The sequence below is a fragment of the Coregonus lavaretus genome (assembly GCF_964263955.1).
Source record: "Coregonus lavaretus genome assembly, chromosome: 28".
Lineage (NCBI taxonomy): Eukaryota > Metazoa > Chordata > Actinopteri > Salmoniformes > Salmonidae > Coregonus > Coregonus lavaretus.
Window position 1 is genome coordinate 3852042 of NC_140015.1, and position 16615 is coordinate 3868656.

Consider the following 16615-nt stretch of genomic DNA (forward strand, 5'->3'; position numbering starts at 1 on the left):
TACGAACTCTGAGGATAAATGGGGGGCAATCAATTCACATATGGTGTCCAGGGCACAGCTGGGGGCTGAGGGGGGTCTGTAGCAAGCGGCAACAGTGAGAAACTTATTTCTGGAAAGGTGGATTTTTAGAAGTAGAAGATCAAACTGTTTGGGAACAGACCTGGATAGTATGATAGAGCTCTGCAGGCTATCTCTACAGTAGATTGCAACTCCACCCCCTTTGGCAGTTCTATCTAGACGGAAAATGTTGTAGTTGGGGATGGAAATGTCAGAATTTTTGGTGGCCTTCCTAAGCCAGGATTCAGACACTGCTAGAACATCAGGGTTGGCGGAGTGTGCTAACGCAGTGAATAACTCAAATTTAGGAAGTAGACTTCTGATGTTAACGTGCAGAAAACCAAGGCTTTTACGGTTACAGAAGTCAACAAATGATAGCTCCTGGGGAGTAGGAGTGATACTGGGGGCTGCAGGCCCTGGGTTAGCCTCTACATCACCAGAGGAACAGAGGAGGACTAGAATAAGGATACGGTTAAAGGCTTTAAGAACTGGTCTTCTAGTGCGTTGGGTACAGAGAATAAAGGGGGCAGATTTCCGGGCGTTGTAGAAAAGATTCAGGGCATTATGTACAGACAAGGATATGGAAGGATATGAGTACAGTGGAGGTAAACCTAAGCGTTGGGTAACAATGAAAGAGGTTGGGTAACAATGAAAGAGATAGCATCACTGGAGGCACCGATTGAGCCAGTCTCGGCGTGTATGGGGGGTGGAACAAAGGAACTATTTGAGGCAGTTTGAGAGGGACTTGGGGTTCTACAGTGAAATTGTATAATAAGAACTAACTGGAACAGCAATAGGCATAAAGCAATCACAGGTGTTATTAAAGAGAGCTAAGACAACAACTGGTAATGGTGATAAAGTTTGGGCTGAGGCTAAACAGAATAAACAGGACAGGGTACCGTGTAAAGGAACAGTCCAGCAGGCATCAGCTGTGCAGCTGAGTGATCATAAGGTCCAGTGAACAGCAATATGTGAATCCGAGAGCAGTTCAAATTGGTGCTTCAGCACAGCGAGCAGGAAGCATGGTTGTAGTTTGCGTGTGCTAGCGGGCCGGGGCTAGCAGATGGATCTTCGTAGTCGTCGCAACGGGAAGCCTGTTGAAACCACAGACGATTACGTTGGCAGACCAGTCGTGATGGATCGGCAGGGCTCCGTGTCGACTCTAGGAGGTCCCGTCCGGTTGACAGAGAGGTAGATAGCCGGGAGATGTGCTTGACTCAAGGCTAGCTCAAGGCTGATTAGCCAACAACAACGTTCATTTGGTTGCAGCTAGCTAGTTGCGATTATCCAGAGTTAAAGGTCCAGTGATTCAGTGATTCCGGCAGAAAATCCGATAGGTTCTGGGTCGATAACTCGCTGTGCAGACAGTGCAGACTGGCTGATAATAGTCTAGGCTAGAGCTGACTGGTAGGTAGTGCAGGCCACGGACAATGGAGAAAAAGCCGCTAACGGTGGCTAATAGCAAGTAGCTAGTTAGCTGGTTAGCTGGCTACTCCCATCCGGTAGACAGAGAGGTAGATAGCCGGGGCTAGCTCAAGGCTCAAGGCTAACTGGTGCTACGGGGGCAGTAGTGATTAGCGGCTAGCGGCTAGCTAGATCCGGTGTTAAAGTCCAGTGATTCAGTTATTCCGGCAGAAAATCTGATGTTCTGGGTGAAAACCGCTAACGGTGGCTAATAGCAAGTAGCTAGTTAGCTAGTTAGCTGGCTAGCTAGTTTCAACTGGAGATTCTAGATAAAGGTGAGTAAATAATATAATCCGTTCCACATTGAGTGAGGCGGGTTGCAGGAAAGTATATTTAGTAGAAGGATGAAAAGTGTGATATATATATACGTAAAATACAAAAAAAATACAAAAAACTGGCTATTTACATGGACACACAAGAGAACACGACCGCACTGCTACGCTATCTTGAAGCAGCTTTGACAGCGATTACAGCCTTGAGTCTTCTTGGGTATAAAGCTACAAGCTTGGCACACCTGTATTTGGGGCGTTTCTCCCATTCTTCTCTGCAGATCCTCTCAAGCTCTGTCGGGTTGGATGGGGAGCGTCGCTGCACAGCTATTTTCAGGTCTCTTCAGAGATGTTCGATCGGGTTCAAGTCCGGGCCACTCAAGGACATTCAGAGACTTGTCCCGAAGCCACTTCTCCGTTGTCTTAGCTGTGTGTTTAGGGTCGTTGTCCTGTTGGAAGGTGAACCTTCACCCCCAGTCTGAGGTCCTGAACACTCAGGAGCAGTTTTTCATCAAGGATCTCTCTGTACTTTGCTCCGTTCATCAGTCTCTCAGTCCCTGCCGCTGAAAAACATCCCCACAGCATGATGCTGCCACCACCATGCTTCACTGTAGGTATGGTGCAAGGTTTCCTCTAGACGTGACACTTGGCATTCAGGCCAAAGAGTTCAATCTTGGTTTCATCAGACCAGAGAATCTTGTTTCTCATGGTCTGAGAGTCCTTTAGGTGCCTTTTGGCAAACTCCACACGGGCTGTCATGTGCCTTTTACTGAGGAGTGGCTTCTGCCTGGCCACTCTACCATAAAGGCCTGATTGGAGGAGTGCTGCAGAGATGGTTGTCCTTCTGGAAGGTTCTCCCATCTCCACAGAGGAACTCTGGAGCTCTGTCAGCGTGGCCATTGGGTTCTTGGTCACCTCCCTGACCAAGATCCCTTCTCCCGCGATTGCTCAGTTTGGCCGGGTGGCCAGCTCTAGGAAGAGTCTTGGTGGTTCCAAACTTCTTCCATTGAAGAATGATGGAGGCCACTGTGTTATTGGGGTCCTTCAATGGTGCAGAATTATTTTGGTACCCTTCCCCAGATCTGTTCCTCGACACAATCCTGTCTCTGAGCTCTACGGACAATTCCTTCGACCTCATGGCTTGGTTTTTGCTCTGACATGCACTGTCAACTGTGGGACCTAATATAGACAGGTGTGTACCTTTCCAAATCATGTCCAATCAATTGAATTTATCACAGGCTGACTCCAATCAAGTTGTAGAAACATCTCAAGGATGATCAATGGAAACAGGATGCACCTGAGCTCAATTTAGAGTCTCATAGCAAAGGGTCTGAATACTTATCTAAATAAGGTATTTCTGTTTTTTATTTGTAATAAATGTGCAAACATTTCTAAAAACCTATTTTCGCTTTTTCATTATGGGGTATTGTGTGTAGATTGATGAGGAACAAACAATTAATTTAATAAATGTTAGAATAAGGCTGTAACGTAACAAAATGTGGAAAAAGTCAAAGGGTCTGAATACTTTCCGAATGCACTGTATACATTATATATATATATATACTACCAGTCAAAAGTTTGTACACACCTACTCATTCAAGGGTTTTTCTTTATTTTTACTTTTTTCTACATTGTAGAATAATAGTGAAGACATCAAAACTATGAAATAACACCTATGGTAACCATTAAAGTGTTAAACAAATCAAAATATATTTTATATTTGAGATTGTTCAAATAGCCACCCTCTCAACCAGCTTTTGTTTTTCAACAGGACAATAACCCAACACACCTCCAGGCTGTTTAAGGGCTATTTTACCAAGAAGGAGAGTGATGGAGTGCTGCATCAGATGACCTGGCCTTCACAATCCCCCGACCTCAACCCAATTGAAGAGAGAGAGAGAGAGAGAGAGAGAGAGAGAGAGAGAGAGAGAGAGAGAGAGAGAGAGAGAGAGAGACAGAGAGAGAGAGAGCAAGAACGAGGAAGAGCTGGATGAAGAAAAGATGCAGGAGAGAGGAGATAATCGTTACTGTAAGAATGAAAGTAAAAAGAGATATGAATGAAGTTAGAGGGCAAATGGTGCTGTAGTTTCCAAGCTAACAAGTCATTCAACAAAACCACTGCTACTAGCATTCAGCAGTGGCAGTTTGGTGACAAGTTAAGGCTCTATTCAATCCGGATTGCGGAAATTCAGTGTTACAGCGTGATTGAAATTTAAAGGCAATGTTCTCGCGTTAGCGAAAACTGCATTCACGGTAAACATGTCGGCTCAATCGGAAATGACCTTTACATTTCTATTGCAGAATATGTTACGCTTCAGTGATGCAGATTGAATGGAGCGTGTGTGTGTGTGTGTGTGTGTGTGTGTGTGTGTGCGTGTGTGTGTTTATGTGTTCCTCCACACATGTGAGACAATGTCATTACTGAGCTCTCTGCAAGTAGATCAGGTATATAACTCCCTTCTGCCTGTCTAGTATGTGTTGATGATTACTAGTGTGTGCTGTAATAATGGTTTCTAGTGTCAGGTAATATGTGTGTTGAGTGTGTTTAAACCAATGCGTGTGTCTAATTAGTGAAATCCGGTTGTAGCGTACCTACAGTTTCTAGCGCTACAGAGGGTGTTTCACATCTCTCCAGCAGAGGGCAGCGTTTCCCTAGTTGAGTAATGTTGGAGTAGGTTTAGGTTGGCCAGGCTAAGACACTGATATAAGGTCGATTTTGAGTCATTATACTTTCTCCCACGCTCCAAATAAAGTAATGAACGTATTTGTGTGTGTGTGTGATAATTTCCAGAGGAACATCAAGCTAGCAACCTCAGCGAGTGTACACCGATTTTTATTATCAATACATATTATTATAACTTGTATTTTGCAATGAAACACACAAGGACATGCCAAAGAAGAGGGTGGCCACAATAAGAGAGGAAAGATTGAAGAGGGGAGAGGGAAGAGGGGAGGGTGGGATCTCCCTCCTTTCTTCTTCCCTCCAAAGTCGTCTTCTCCCTTCTGCCCTATGAGAGCGGGAGTTTCTTTATTTCCAACGACCACCGACCTTCCCCTTACCATGGACCTTTTTACTACAGGGGAGTGAGATAGGGAGAAAGAGAGCTAAGTTCAGAAACAACTATTCGTAGAGAAATGCACATACCATACAAACACGTTACTGAAAAAGTGGCCAAAAAGTTCACATAAAGAAACCAAGAAATTGAATAGGGTTGCTGTACTTACAATTTCTGGGCACTCGTGATTCTGTTCAAGAGAACGATAATCTGCACACAAACAAATGACACAATTGCATCAGTGATTTCACAAATACTACACAACAGACGTCTACAGTCGCTTACACACAAGCCTAAACATCTATGGATTCTGCCTTTGGTACATGTGTCCAGGTCTTCCCACCTGATATTTCTGTTTCTTCATGTGATCGATGAAGTCAAACTTATCAGACTCCAGCGTGAAGATCCAGTTCCACATCTCCTGAGCTTGTTGCCTGGGAGACCAAGAGAGAGGGGGGGGGGGGGGGGGGGGGGTTACAGGTGGTAACCATAGCAACACAGTTGGCAGCCAGGTGTGTGGGCTTTGGACATGTATTCTTGAAAACTGATGTGATGGTGTGAGGAAGATTTTGGCCCAGGTGTGATCGGCCGGGACTCACTTCAGGGCATCCTCTCTCAGGTTGTCGATCTCCAGTGTGGGTCGTCTCTCAGCCAAGGTCTTCCTCTTGATCTCTCTCCCCGTTAGACGCTTCCCCCTCCCACGATGCTCTGCCTGAAATACAATCACATGTTCTAATTCAATTTCTATGTTTAAAACAGTCTGACAGAACATGCACGCAACTCTAAATTGAGCAACCAAATAGATATTTATCTTAATGAAACACTGTATAAATCCAAAGATCTGTTCCTAAAGCTAACAAGAGAATGACAGTGGACATAAATACCTTTTGCAGGAAGCCCCCAAAGTTGGCCCCCATGTTGGAAAGAACCTTCTTCTTCTTGGCCTCATCATCGTTCTTCTTTTTAGCCTCCTCATCTTCCTTTCTCTGCCGTTCTTCCTGAGCACGAGAGAATGCTAAAGTTAGAAAGGAAAAGTACTAGGGGTACCACAGGGGTGTGTACCGAGCCCTACCACAATCCTGGGGTACCACAGGGGTGTGTACCTGGCCCTACCACAATCCTGGGGTACCACAGGTGTGTACCAGGCCCTACCACAATCCTGGGGTACCACAGGGGTGTGTACCCGGCCCTACCACAATCCTGGGGTACCACAGGTGTGTACCCAGCCCTACCACAATCCTGGGGTACCACAGGTGTGTACCAGGCCCTACCACAATCCTGGGGTACCACAGGTGTGTACCCAGCCCTACCACAATCCTGGAGTACCACAGGTGTGTACCAGGCCCTACCACAATCCTGGGGTACCACAGGGGTGTGAAGTTGACCCTACCACAATCCTGGGGTACCACAGGTGTGTACCCGGCCCTACCACAATCCTGGGCTACCACAGGTGTGTACACGGCCCTACCACAATCCTGGGGTACCACAGGTGTGTACCAGGCCCTACCACAATCCTGGGGTACCACAGGTGTGTACCAGGCCCTACCACAATCCTGGGGTACCACAGGGGTGTGTACCCGGCCCTACCACAATCCTGGGGTACCACAGGTGTGTACCCAGCCCTACCACAATCCTGGAGTACCACAGGTGTGTACCAGGCCCTACCACAATCCTGGGGTACCACAGGGGTGTGAAGTTGACCCTACCACAATCCTGGGGTACCACAGGTGTGTACCCGGCCCTACCACAATCCTGGGGTACCACAGGTGTGTACCCGGCCCTACCACAATCCTGGGGTACCACAGGTGTGTACCCGGCCCTACCATAATCCTGGGCTATCACAGGGGTGTGAAGTTGACCCTACCACAATCCTGAGGTACCGCAAGGATGTGTTTTGACCTACCGCAATCCTGTTCTGCCGGTCCCGCTCCTTCTCCGCTCGAACTCGCTGCACCTCTGCCCTCTCAAACCGACGCTTCTCCTGTGGGGATGAGAGAGGGAAAGGATGAGAGGACAGGACTTTAGACTTTTTTTATCGTGACTTGTCCACTTCTTGACCAGGGTTGTGTTCTGTTGGGACAAAACGTTAAATGAAAAAACCTGAGCATTGTTATTGTTCAGATAGTTAAGGTTGTACTTCCTCTGTTCCATTTCAACAATTCAACATGAAGTAAACAGGAAGTTGACTCACGATTCGGTCCTTCAGCCCAATGAGCTCCTCCTCCTCCTTCTTCCTCTGGTCAAAGTGGACGTCAATCAGACTCTGCAACTCCAGGAGGTCCTTCTCCATCCTCTTCCTGTGGATGTCCTGTGAGAGGGAGAGAGAGAAAAGGAGAGGATTGAGATTAAATAGATTCTTATTCAGAGATGTGGTGTAATGTTCAGTAGTGGATTTGGAAATCGAAGGGCAACAGCCAATCAGGACCCAATAGTGGGCCAATTCCTTGATATGAGATGACATCACTCACATCAAAGTCCACCCTATCCCCCTCTGGAATCTTGGGAGGGGCTAGCTGGGGCACCATGGGCCTTAGAGAAAGAGAGAGACGAGAAAGGAGGAGAGAAAATAAGTGAAATAGAGGATGAACAGAGAAATAAATGTTTTGACCTATTTGTCACATGCACGAAGCAAAATTGCCACACACAAAAGTGAACATACTTGGGTATGGGAAGTTTCTCCTCTGTAGAGAGAGAGAGAGAGAGAGAGAGAGAGAGAGAGAGAGAGAGGGAGAGAGAGAGAGAGAGAGAGAGAGAGAGAGAGAGAGAGAGAGAGAGAGAGAAGTTTTAACACAGGAAAGAACAGAAATATAGCTTTTGTTCTCATTCTGTCAAATGAAATCCATAGTCCTGAAGAAAATAGAGGACACAATTCTCAAAAACAGGACAAAAAGACAAGGCAATACATTTTGCGTAAATCATAAATTGATGTCAGAAGGGTGTACAATAAAAAAGATTTGAGTTACGCCTGCAGATCTGAAGTTAGTATTTGACCTCCAGAGTACAACAGGAGCAATAGCATGCACCATCATCATCATCATCATCATCATCAATGAAGTGTCGGTGTGTGTAGCAACGGTACAGCTTCTGTTGATGATGCCATGAGTTAAAGAGTTAGCACATGATTCCTCCTTCATACAGGCATTTCAAATGTAGGTTAGATTTCATGTGATTAAAAACCAACTAAATCAATGTGTGCCTCAGGTGTGTTAGAATCACTCCCACAATCACTCTCACCTTCCTCCTCCTGAGCTTCCTGCTCTGATGTGCCAAAGGCAGAGAGAGCGAGAGAGAGAGAGAGAGCGAGAGCGAGAGCGAGGGAGAGAGAGAGAGTGAGAGAGAGAGAGAGAGAGAGAGAGAGAGAGAGAGAGAGAGAAAGAGAGAGATATATACAGTATATATTGAGAGAGAGAGAGAGAGAGAGAGAGAGAGAGAGAGAGAGAGAGAGAGAGAGAGAGAGAGAGAGAGAGAGAGAGAGAGAGAGAGAGAGAGAGAGAGAGAGAGAGAGAGAGAGAGAGAGAGAGAGAGAGAGAGAGAGAGATGGGATAAAAGATTGAAGGAGAAAATTGAGAAAATAAAAAATGAGGTAAAGACAAGTGCAAATAGGAAAAACAGCGGGAAGGAGGGAGGTGCAAGAAGAGAGATATGGAACAATTGAAGAGAGAGTAAGTTTAATGCAGTGGTGCCAACAAGCTTAGGAAAACTCACATTTCCCATCATGCACTGAGGGCCACATCATTGACTACAACTGTGTGACCCCAACAGCTACTAAAGGGAAATGTAGTTTTCTGAGACTTGTACTGTACAAGCGTTCATAATTACGTACATACAAGAAGTAACTGCAAATGTTCTACATATGAGGATATACACTGAGTGTACAAAACATTAGGAACCCCTGCTCTTTCTATGACATAGACTGACCAGGTGAATACAGGTTAAAGCTATGATCCCTTATTGATGTCACTTGTTAAATCCACTTCAATCAGTGTAGATGAAGGGGAGGAGACAGGTTAAAGAAGGATTTTTAAGCCAATTGAGAATATGTGTGCCATTCAGATGGTGAATGGGCAAGACAAAATATTTAAGTGCCTTTGAATGGGGTATGGTATTAGGTGCTAGGCGCACAGGTTTGAGTGTGTCAAGAACTACAACACTGCTGGGTTTTTCACACTCAACAGTTTCCTGTGTGTATCAAGAATGGTCCATCACCCAAAGGACATCCAGCCAACTTCCCTGTGGAACGTGTGACACCTTGTAAAGTGCATGCCCCTACGAATAGAGGCTGTTCTGAGGGCAAAAGGGTTGCAACTCAATATTATGAAGGGGTTCCTAATATTTTGTACACTCCATGTATACTGTACATTGTCTCCACATAAGGAAGTGCAGAGCATAAAAAAGTCAAAAACTAAGCAGCAAGCAACAAAAACAAGCAGTTGAACACTGAAAAGTACTGCAGCAATAACAACTGTGAAACCAAAAATAGATTGAGGCTAAATAGAATGGAATAACCCTATATGTAATCCGTAGATATAGATCATATAATGATTTTATATTTTATTAGCATTTATTTATTTTATATTTTTTTTCTGCAAGCAATGGGTGGTATTTGAATAGATGGTATAATGTGTTCTCACCCTACTTGTGTACTCTTGTTGCTCTGATGGCCAGGACCAGCACAGGGTCAGCCAATGGAAGCAGGACATAAAGGATATTGACAGGTGTATCACCCACTAGTCAGGCATTATGATTAGAATACCTTATAATAATAATAATATGCCATTTAGCAGACGCTTTTATCCAAAGCGACTTACAGTCATGCATGCATGCATACATTTTTGTGTATGGGTGGTCCCGGGGATCAAACCCACTACCTTGGCGTTACAAGCGCCGTGCTCTACCAGCTGAGCTACAGAGGACAACATTTGCTCATTAAGATACTACAGATGTCATCAGTGTCTCATCTGAGTGACCTTCGGCTCTGAAGTCAGTCTGATTGGACAGACAGGTTCTGTCTCTGATGATGATTTGTGAGGTCTGTTCATCTCTAGATTCTGATTGGCTATTTCTAGACAGTGGGCTAATCATCATTTGGCATGACATCCTAGGCAATTCCCATGTGATCAAACCAAAGTTTATTGGTCGCGCACATAGTTTAGCAGATGTTATAGCTGGTGTAGCGAAATGCTTATGTTACTAGCCCCTAACAATGCAGTAACTTGTCAAACAAGTACACAAATTATTTAAAAATATATATATATATAAACACAACAAGAAATCAAGAAAATGTCGGAACGAATCCAATTAAGAACCCAAATAGCACTAATGGACTAACTCTAGCCAAAGTCACATAGAGCAAGTCACATGGTTCTGGTCTAAAGTGGTGTAGTGTTACACAGGATATAGTGTGTCATTTGAGACAGCCATTGTTAAGTTAAAGTAGTAGAGTGTTGTAGGGGATATAGGGTGTAATGTGGGACACGGCCAGTCTAAAGTACTGTTGTGTTGTAGGGGATATAGATTGTCATTTGAGACACAGCCAAAAGAAATGCAGTGTTATTGTACGTATAGGGTGTCATTTGAGTGACAACTAGTCTCACCTCCTCCATCCTCCTCCTGTGGTTCTCCTTCTGGCTCCTCCTCTGGCTCCGCCTCCTGCTCCTCCTCTGCCTCCTCTGGAGAGAGAGAGAGAGAGAGAGAGAGAGCGAGAGAGAGAGCGAGAGAGAGATAGAGAGAGATAGAGAGAGGGGGGGGAGCCAAATGGGGAGAGAGAAAGTCAGAGAGCAGTTCAAAAAAGAAGGGACATGGGGCAATGACAAAATCAAGGCAATGCGGTAGAAATAGGGAAAAAAACGAAGAAAGACAAGTGTGGAGAAGAAAAAGACACAAATGAGGGGATGGAGAGAGACATTAGAATGATGATTAAAGAGATAGAAGATTAAAGGAATGGAGGGAGATGAAAAGAGAGATGGAGAGCGTGTGGCTAATAGATGGCAGAGGCTTGGGGCTTTAAAAACCATTTGTCAGCAGTGTGCTGAAAGCAATAGGAGCTGAGAGCACAGGCTAATAACAACAGGGTCATAGACTTCCACATGCAAGGCCAAGTGTGGTCCAACATTAATAACAACACTAACGCCTCAGCACAGCAACCCACTCACCTTCCGCCTGCCCCTCCCTACCAGAGATAGAGAGAGGGGGAGGGGGGGGGGGGGGGGGGGGGAGAGCAAAAGTGTGTATGTGTGAGAGAGAGCGAGAGAGAGAGAAATTCAGTTACCAATTCAGTTGGCAATAAATTCCAAATTTTAACCAGGAAAGTGGCCATCACAGCATTACATCGGTGATTTATACTATTTCCATACTCACTCGTATTCCTCCTCTACATCAGACATGGCTGCACTAAAAGAAGACCGAAAGGAGAGAATATAAATTTCACATATAATCACCAACCTCTTTACAATACAATACTCTGACTGATTATCTAGCAACTATCACACACTACCACTATAAACAAATAAAATAGGTGATTTCCGCCCTCTTTTGACAGTCAATTTGATGGCTTAACCATTTCCCCCCTGTGCTCGGTTAGGTTTAATTCAGTTCAAAGTCTTGCACAGAATTCACTACATCAAAGCAAAACGTTGTAATTGCAGTCTCACCAAAAGTAAAGCAGATGTTGTAGCATGCTGTAGCCCACCGACAGATCTTACTTAATTGGATGTCCTCCAAACCACCCACTGTATCAGCCTGGTTGAAGGACCTAATGTCTTTTATTCATTTCGAAAAAATTTAATACACTCAGAGGATGTACTGATTACATTTTCCTGAGATGGCGACCTTTAATTTCCTTTTTTAAACAATTACCCTCTGTTGATCAGGAATAAGAATTTGGGCCAACAGGGAAAGGGAGGGGACACTATGTTGTGATGTGTTTTTAATATTGTTTTTTTTGTGTATGTTCCTTTTGTTTGTTTTCACTTTGTTGTTTGTTGTGGGGGAGGGCGGGGGTCTTGTTACAATAAGAAAATGATATATTTGTAGTTATGCCACGAATTGTAAATTGTATGCCTTTATATTTCCAATAAAAATCTATATATAAGAAAATAATGGGTGTTCACACGACATAGAGAAAGACACACACACACTCACAAGGGGATTGTGCATGTTGGACCATGGGGGTTTCTGCTATAAATTGTCCCATGGTGTTGACATCTTCCTGGCTGACAAGCAGAGAGATTGACAGTGTGAACAGGTGAGAATGTTACGGCCCTAAACACAGAGGGAGATACAGTTTCTATCACTTTCTTCAGTTCCCCTTCTTCATTTCTCTCTTCTATTTTCCATTCCTATTTGTCATCTTGAACAATATACCAATAGATGACTTTGGTGTGAAGGAGTAGAGAGTAAACTTGACGGGACACAGCAAATTGGCCAGTGTTAATTTTTCAGTGTAACATTTTTAGCATTGATTCAGGAACTAAATTCACTCTGTAAGCGTGAAATTATCACTCAGTGGTGTAAAATAATCCCCAGCATTGGTTTTTAATAACCAAAATGATTGTTTTACACTGTGGAGAGTGAAACAGTCCCATCAAAACCACGCCCATCATTATCATATTTCCCAGCATGCTCTACTTTTTTAGGATTGTTTTTAATATCTGTGTTTTTGCATGCACATTGATTGATTGATTAATCTTACGCTGCACAAATATAAATAACATATTTTTTTCTAAACTAATCTAATCAGTTAGTAGGATTTATTAAACTCCTTACTGAAATGGTTGTTCTGGTTTAGTCTTTTTTTTTTATCAAGCTTCCTAACCCTGACAGTCATTCCGAATGCAGGTCTGTCACGATCGTCATAATGAGTGGACCAAGGCGCAGCGTGATATGCGTACATCTTACTTTAATAGTGTACTATAAACACAACAGCTGATTCTCGTTGCCTCTGATTGAGAACCACCCCGGCCAACCTAGAAAACACATGAACTAGAAACTGAACATAGAACACAAAACATAGACCCTACACACCCTGGCTCAACATATAAGAGTCCCCAGAGCCAGGGCGTGACAGTACCCCCCCCCAAAGGCGCGGACTGCGACCGCGCCAACATAAACCCAACAGGGAAGGGGCCAGGTGGGCATTCCGCCTCGGAGGCGGATCCGGCTCCGGACGTGACCACCACCCTCTAACAACCCCCCCCCCCCCGTAGCGCCCCTGGTCTGGTCCCGCTGGCTGGAGCTGGACTGGACATCGGTGGAGCGGATTGCTTAGGCTCCGGTGTGGAGCAGCTGACCGGTACCTGACCAGGCACCGGTGAAACAGGCACGGGCTGTGCCGGACTGACGACGCGCACCACAGGCTTGGTGCGGGGAGCAGGAACGGGCCGGACCGGGCTGACGTCGCGCACCACTGGCTTGGTGCGGGGAGCAGGAACGGGCCGGACCGGGCTGACGACGCGCACCACAGGCTTGGTGCGGGGAGCAGGAACAGGCCGGGCCGGGCTGGCGACGCACACCATTGGCTTGGTGCGGGGAGCAGGAACAGGCCGGGCCGGGCTGGCGACGCGCACCATTGGCTTGGTGCGAGGGGCAGGAACAGGCCGGGCCGGGCTGGCGACGTGCACCATAGGCTTGGTGCGAGGGGCAGGAACAGGCCGGGCCGGGCTGGCGACGCGCACCATTGGCTTGGTGCGAGGGGCAGGAACAGGCCGGGCCGGGCTGGCGACGCGCACCAAAGGCTTGGTGCGGGGAGCAGGAACAGGCCGGGAAGGGCTGGCGACGCGCACCATAGGCTTGGTGCGGGGAGCAGGAACAGGCCGGGCCGGGCTGGCGACGCGCACCATTGGCTTGGTGCGAGGCGCAGGAACAGGCCGGGCCGGGCTGGCGACGCGCACCATAGGCTTGGTGCGGGGAGCAGGAACAGGCCGGGCCAGGCTGGCGACGTGCACCATAGGCTTGGTGCGGGGAACAGGAACAGGCCGGACCAGGCTGTGGAGACGGACTGGAGGTCTGGAGCGAAGAGCTGACACAACCCGTCCTGGCTGAATGCCTATTTTTACACACTCTGTGTGAGGCATCAGCACAGGACGTACAGGGCTGTGTACTCGTACTGGCACTACAGCACGTGGCACTGGCGCAGGATATCCGGGACCGAGGAGGGGCACTGGAGGCCACGAGCGTTGAGCCGGCACACTCCGTCCTGGCTGCATGCCCACCTTAGCACGACACGTGTGTGGTGCTAGCACAGGACGTACAGGACTGTGCCGGACCACTCGCGGCACAGTACGCAGCTCCGCATACCTCGGAACCTGCCCAGTCTCACGCTGCCTAGCCTGAGTACGGGGAGTTGGCTCTGCTCTACCTCTAGGCTCCGCCAACCTCCCTTCCAGCCCCCCAAACCCGGTGGCCTCCTCTCCTAATCCACAAACTCGCCCAGTAGCTGCCTCCAGCAGCCCCGTCTTCCATGCCGTGTGCCCCCCCCAAAAAATGTATTGGGGGTGCCTCTCGCCTGTCCGACGACGGCCCGGTTGGCGCCGCTTCTCCTCTCCTGCCTGGGTCTCCCCCTTCCTCACCCTCCGGTAACGGACGGCCTCCTCCTCTGTGATCTGCCCCCAACCGAGGAGGACATCCACTAACGTTACCTCCGGCGTTTGCTCCTGGACACGCTGCTTGGTCCTGTTTTGGTGGGATCTTGTTCCGTGTAGGTTTGTGTTATTGACCGAGGACTTCACGTATCGTTTTGTAGTTTTTTTGTTGTATTTGTAAAGTACCTATTAAAGTATGTACTCATATCACGCTGCGCCTTGGTCCACTTTTCATGACGATCGTGACAAGGTCAATAAAAATTCCAACTGTAGGATATCCTAACTCTTGCTTGATTCCAATAGGAATTACACATTACTTTGCCAGCCAGCATAATAGGACTTGGAGGCCTGATGTGGCCTGTAAACCAGGAATTTCCTAACATTACTGTGTTGGAGTAAAACTAGGCCATCAAAGTAAGGCTTTATAATATATGTAATGTAGTGTCATAAAGTTTAATTTGTAAAACATACACCTAGGTACTCATTTGGTGAAAGCCACAGGCCTTTAAATAGAAAGAATTCAACAAGAATTTAACACTAATCAGAGTTAACTCTAGATTAACACTAGTGATTAATAGAAATAACACTGATTGTTAATTACCCCATAGTGTTAAATTTGAGTAACACTGGCAAGTGTAATGCAGTGTTAATATTTTACACTACCAAGTGTTACATTAACACGCAAAATGTAACACTATAATCAGAGTACATTTTACACTCTGTAGAGTGGCCCCATATGTTATCTGAGGTAGTGTTAAAATGTACTCTAAGTGTTGATTTAATACTGCCAAATGTACTGTGATAGTCGTGGTTGGTTATACTTGGGTTTGTATAATCAAAACCTATAGGTCTAGTCCTCAGCAATACATGTTGTCATTGAATATAAGAGCTTTATAAAACTTTACACTTGGGGCCTGGGGTTGGTTCCAGCACATATCGGAGTTAATTAGATTGAATCCTGGTCCTTCTTTCCCCAGTCCTTCTTTCTCATCTTCCTCTTGTCTCTATCAACCCCTATTCTTTCTTGTGTCTATCAACCCCTATTCATTCTTGTGACTATCAACCCCTATTCTTTCTTGTGACTATCAACCCCTATTCTCTTCCTCGTCTGTCTATTAACCCCTCTTCTCTTTTCCCGGTGACATCTCTCCATAATGGTGTCATCCTGAAACAATTTATAGCATAGCATTGCCCAGGAAATATTTTTAGTGCACATAGCTGTGGTCGCGCCTCTCCCTCACTTGGTTTTGTGCCTGAAACAATGTCGGCCATCCTAAAATGCCATCGGCGCCTCACGGAGATTAATCCATCCCCCTTTCCAACGGGTGTCACGGCTAATGAGTTACTCAGTGTGTTTACCCTGCCAACAGAAGGGACAATGAGACGCACTGACGGATGGACGAAGGGACACATGGCGGGTGACAACATTGGTGGAGGTCCAGTGCTGATAGAGTTGGTCCTGTCATTACTTTGCTTCCAAAGCTCCACTGTGTCCTGTTTGACTGCTCACGTTAGTTTGTGGTACTACATTGTCATGAGTTGATTGACATTGTTTCTTTTTTTCATCAGTAGACTGTGTTTTTCAATGTATTAGGTTCGTTTTATGATGTGCTCCTAAAAGCTGGTCCTGGATCTGCTTCCCTCTCCCTAACCATTACCACATTGACTTTAAGACAATTGTCAATGCTAAATCAGTTCTCCCTGTTTTTACCAAGCTACATATGAAATCCACCAGTGTTTTAGACCTGACTTATGATAAATCTAGGCCTACACCCAGTGGTGGAAAAAGTACCCAATTGTCCTAAAAGTAAAGATACCTTAATAAAAAATGACTCAAGTAAAAATGTTCCCTTGATAAGTGTGTGAATTAGACCATGTTCCTGTCCTGCTAAGCATTCAAAACATAACGTGCACTTTTGGGTGTCAGGGAAAATGTATGGAGTAAAAAGTATATAATTTTCTTCAGGAATGTAGTGAAGTAAAAGTAAAAGTAAAGTACAGATACCACAAAAAACTACTTAAGTACTTTACACCACTGCCTATACCCAAGCTTATTCCACTCTAACCAGAAACAGGGTCATGTTCATTTGGCACCAAGGTAAAAAACAGACAAACGGGGAGAGACAACCTGGAATTGTCCAATAAGAAACATACATTTTGATTTTCTGTTGCAAAACATTAAAAAACATTT

General features: G+C 45.8%; 1 protein-coding gene across 1 annotated transcript; it reads right to left on the reverse strand.

The window, feature by feature from the left end:
- Positions 1-4818: 4818 nt before the first annotated feature.
- Positions 4819-10504, reverse strand: LOC311103466 (troponin T, slow skeletal muscle-like; the record flags this gene model as incomplete). The annotated part of the gene is made up of 11 exons (XM_084145033.1): positions 10441-10504; positions 8081-8104; positions 7506-7527; positions 7315-7375; positions 7038-7154; positions 6750-6827; positions 5731-5844; positions 5446-5558; positions 5190-5280; positions 5016-5056; positions 4819-4864 (listed from the first exon to the last, which is right to left on the reverse strand). Exons 4-11 carry the CDS (start codon positions 7369-7371, stop codon positions 4819-4821), a joined length of 657 nt encoding a protein of 218 aa, XP_084001159.1. The 5' UTR covers positions 7372-7375; positions 7506-7527; positions 8081-8104; positions 10441-10504.
- Positions 10505-16615: the final 6111 nt, after the last annotated feature.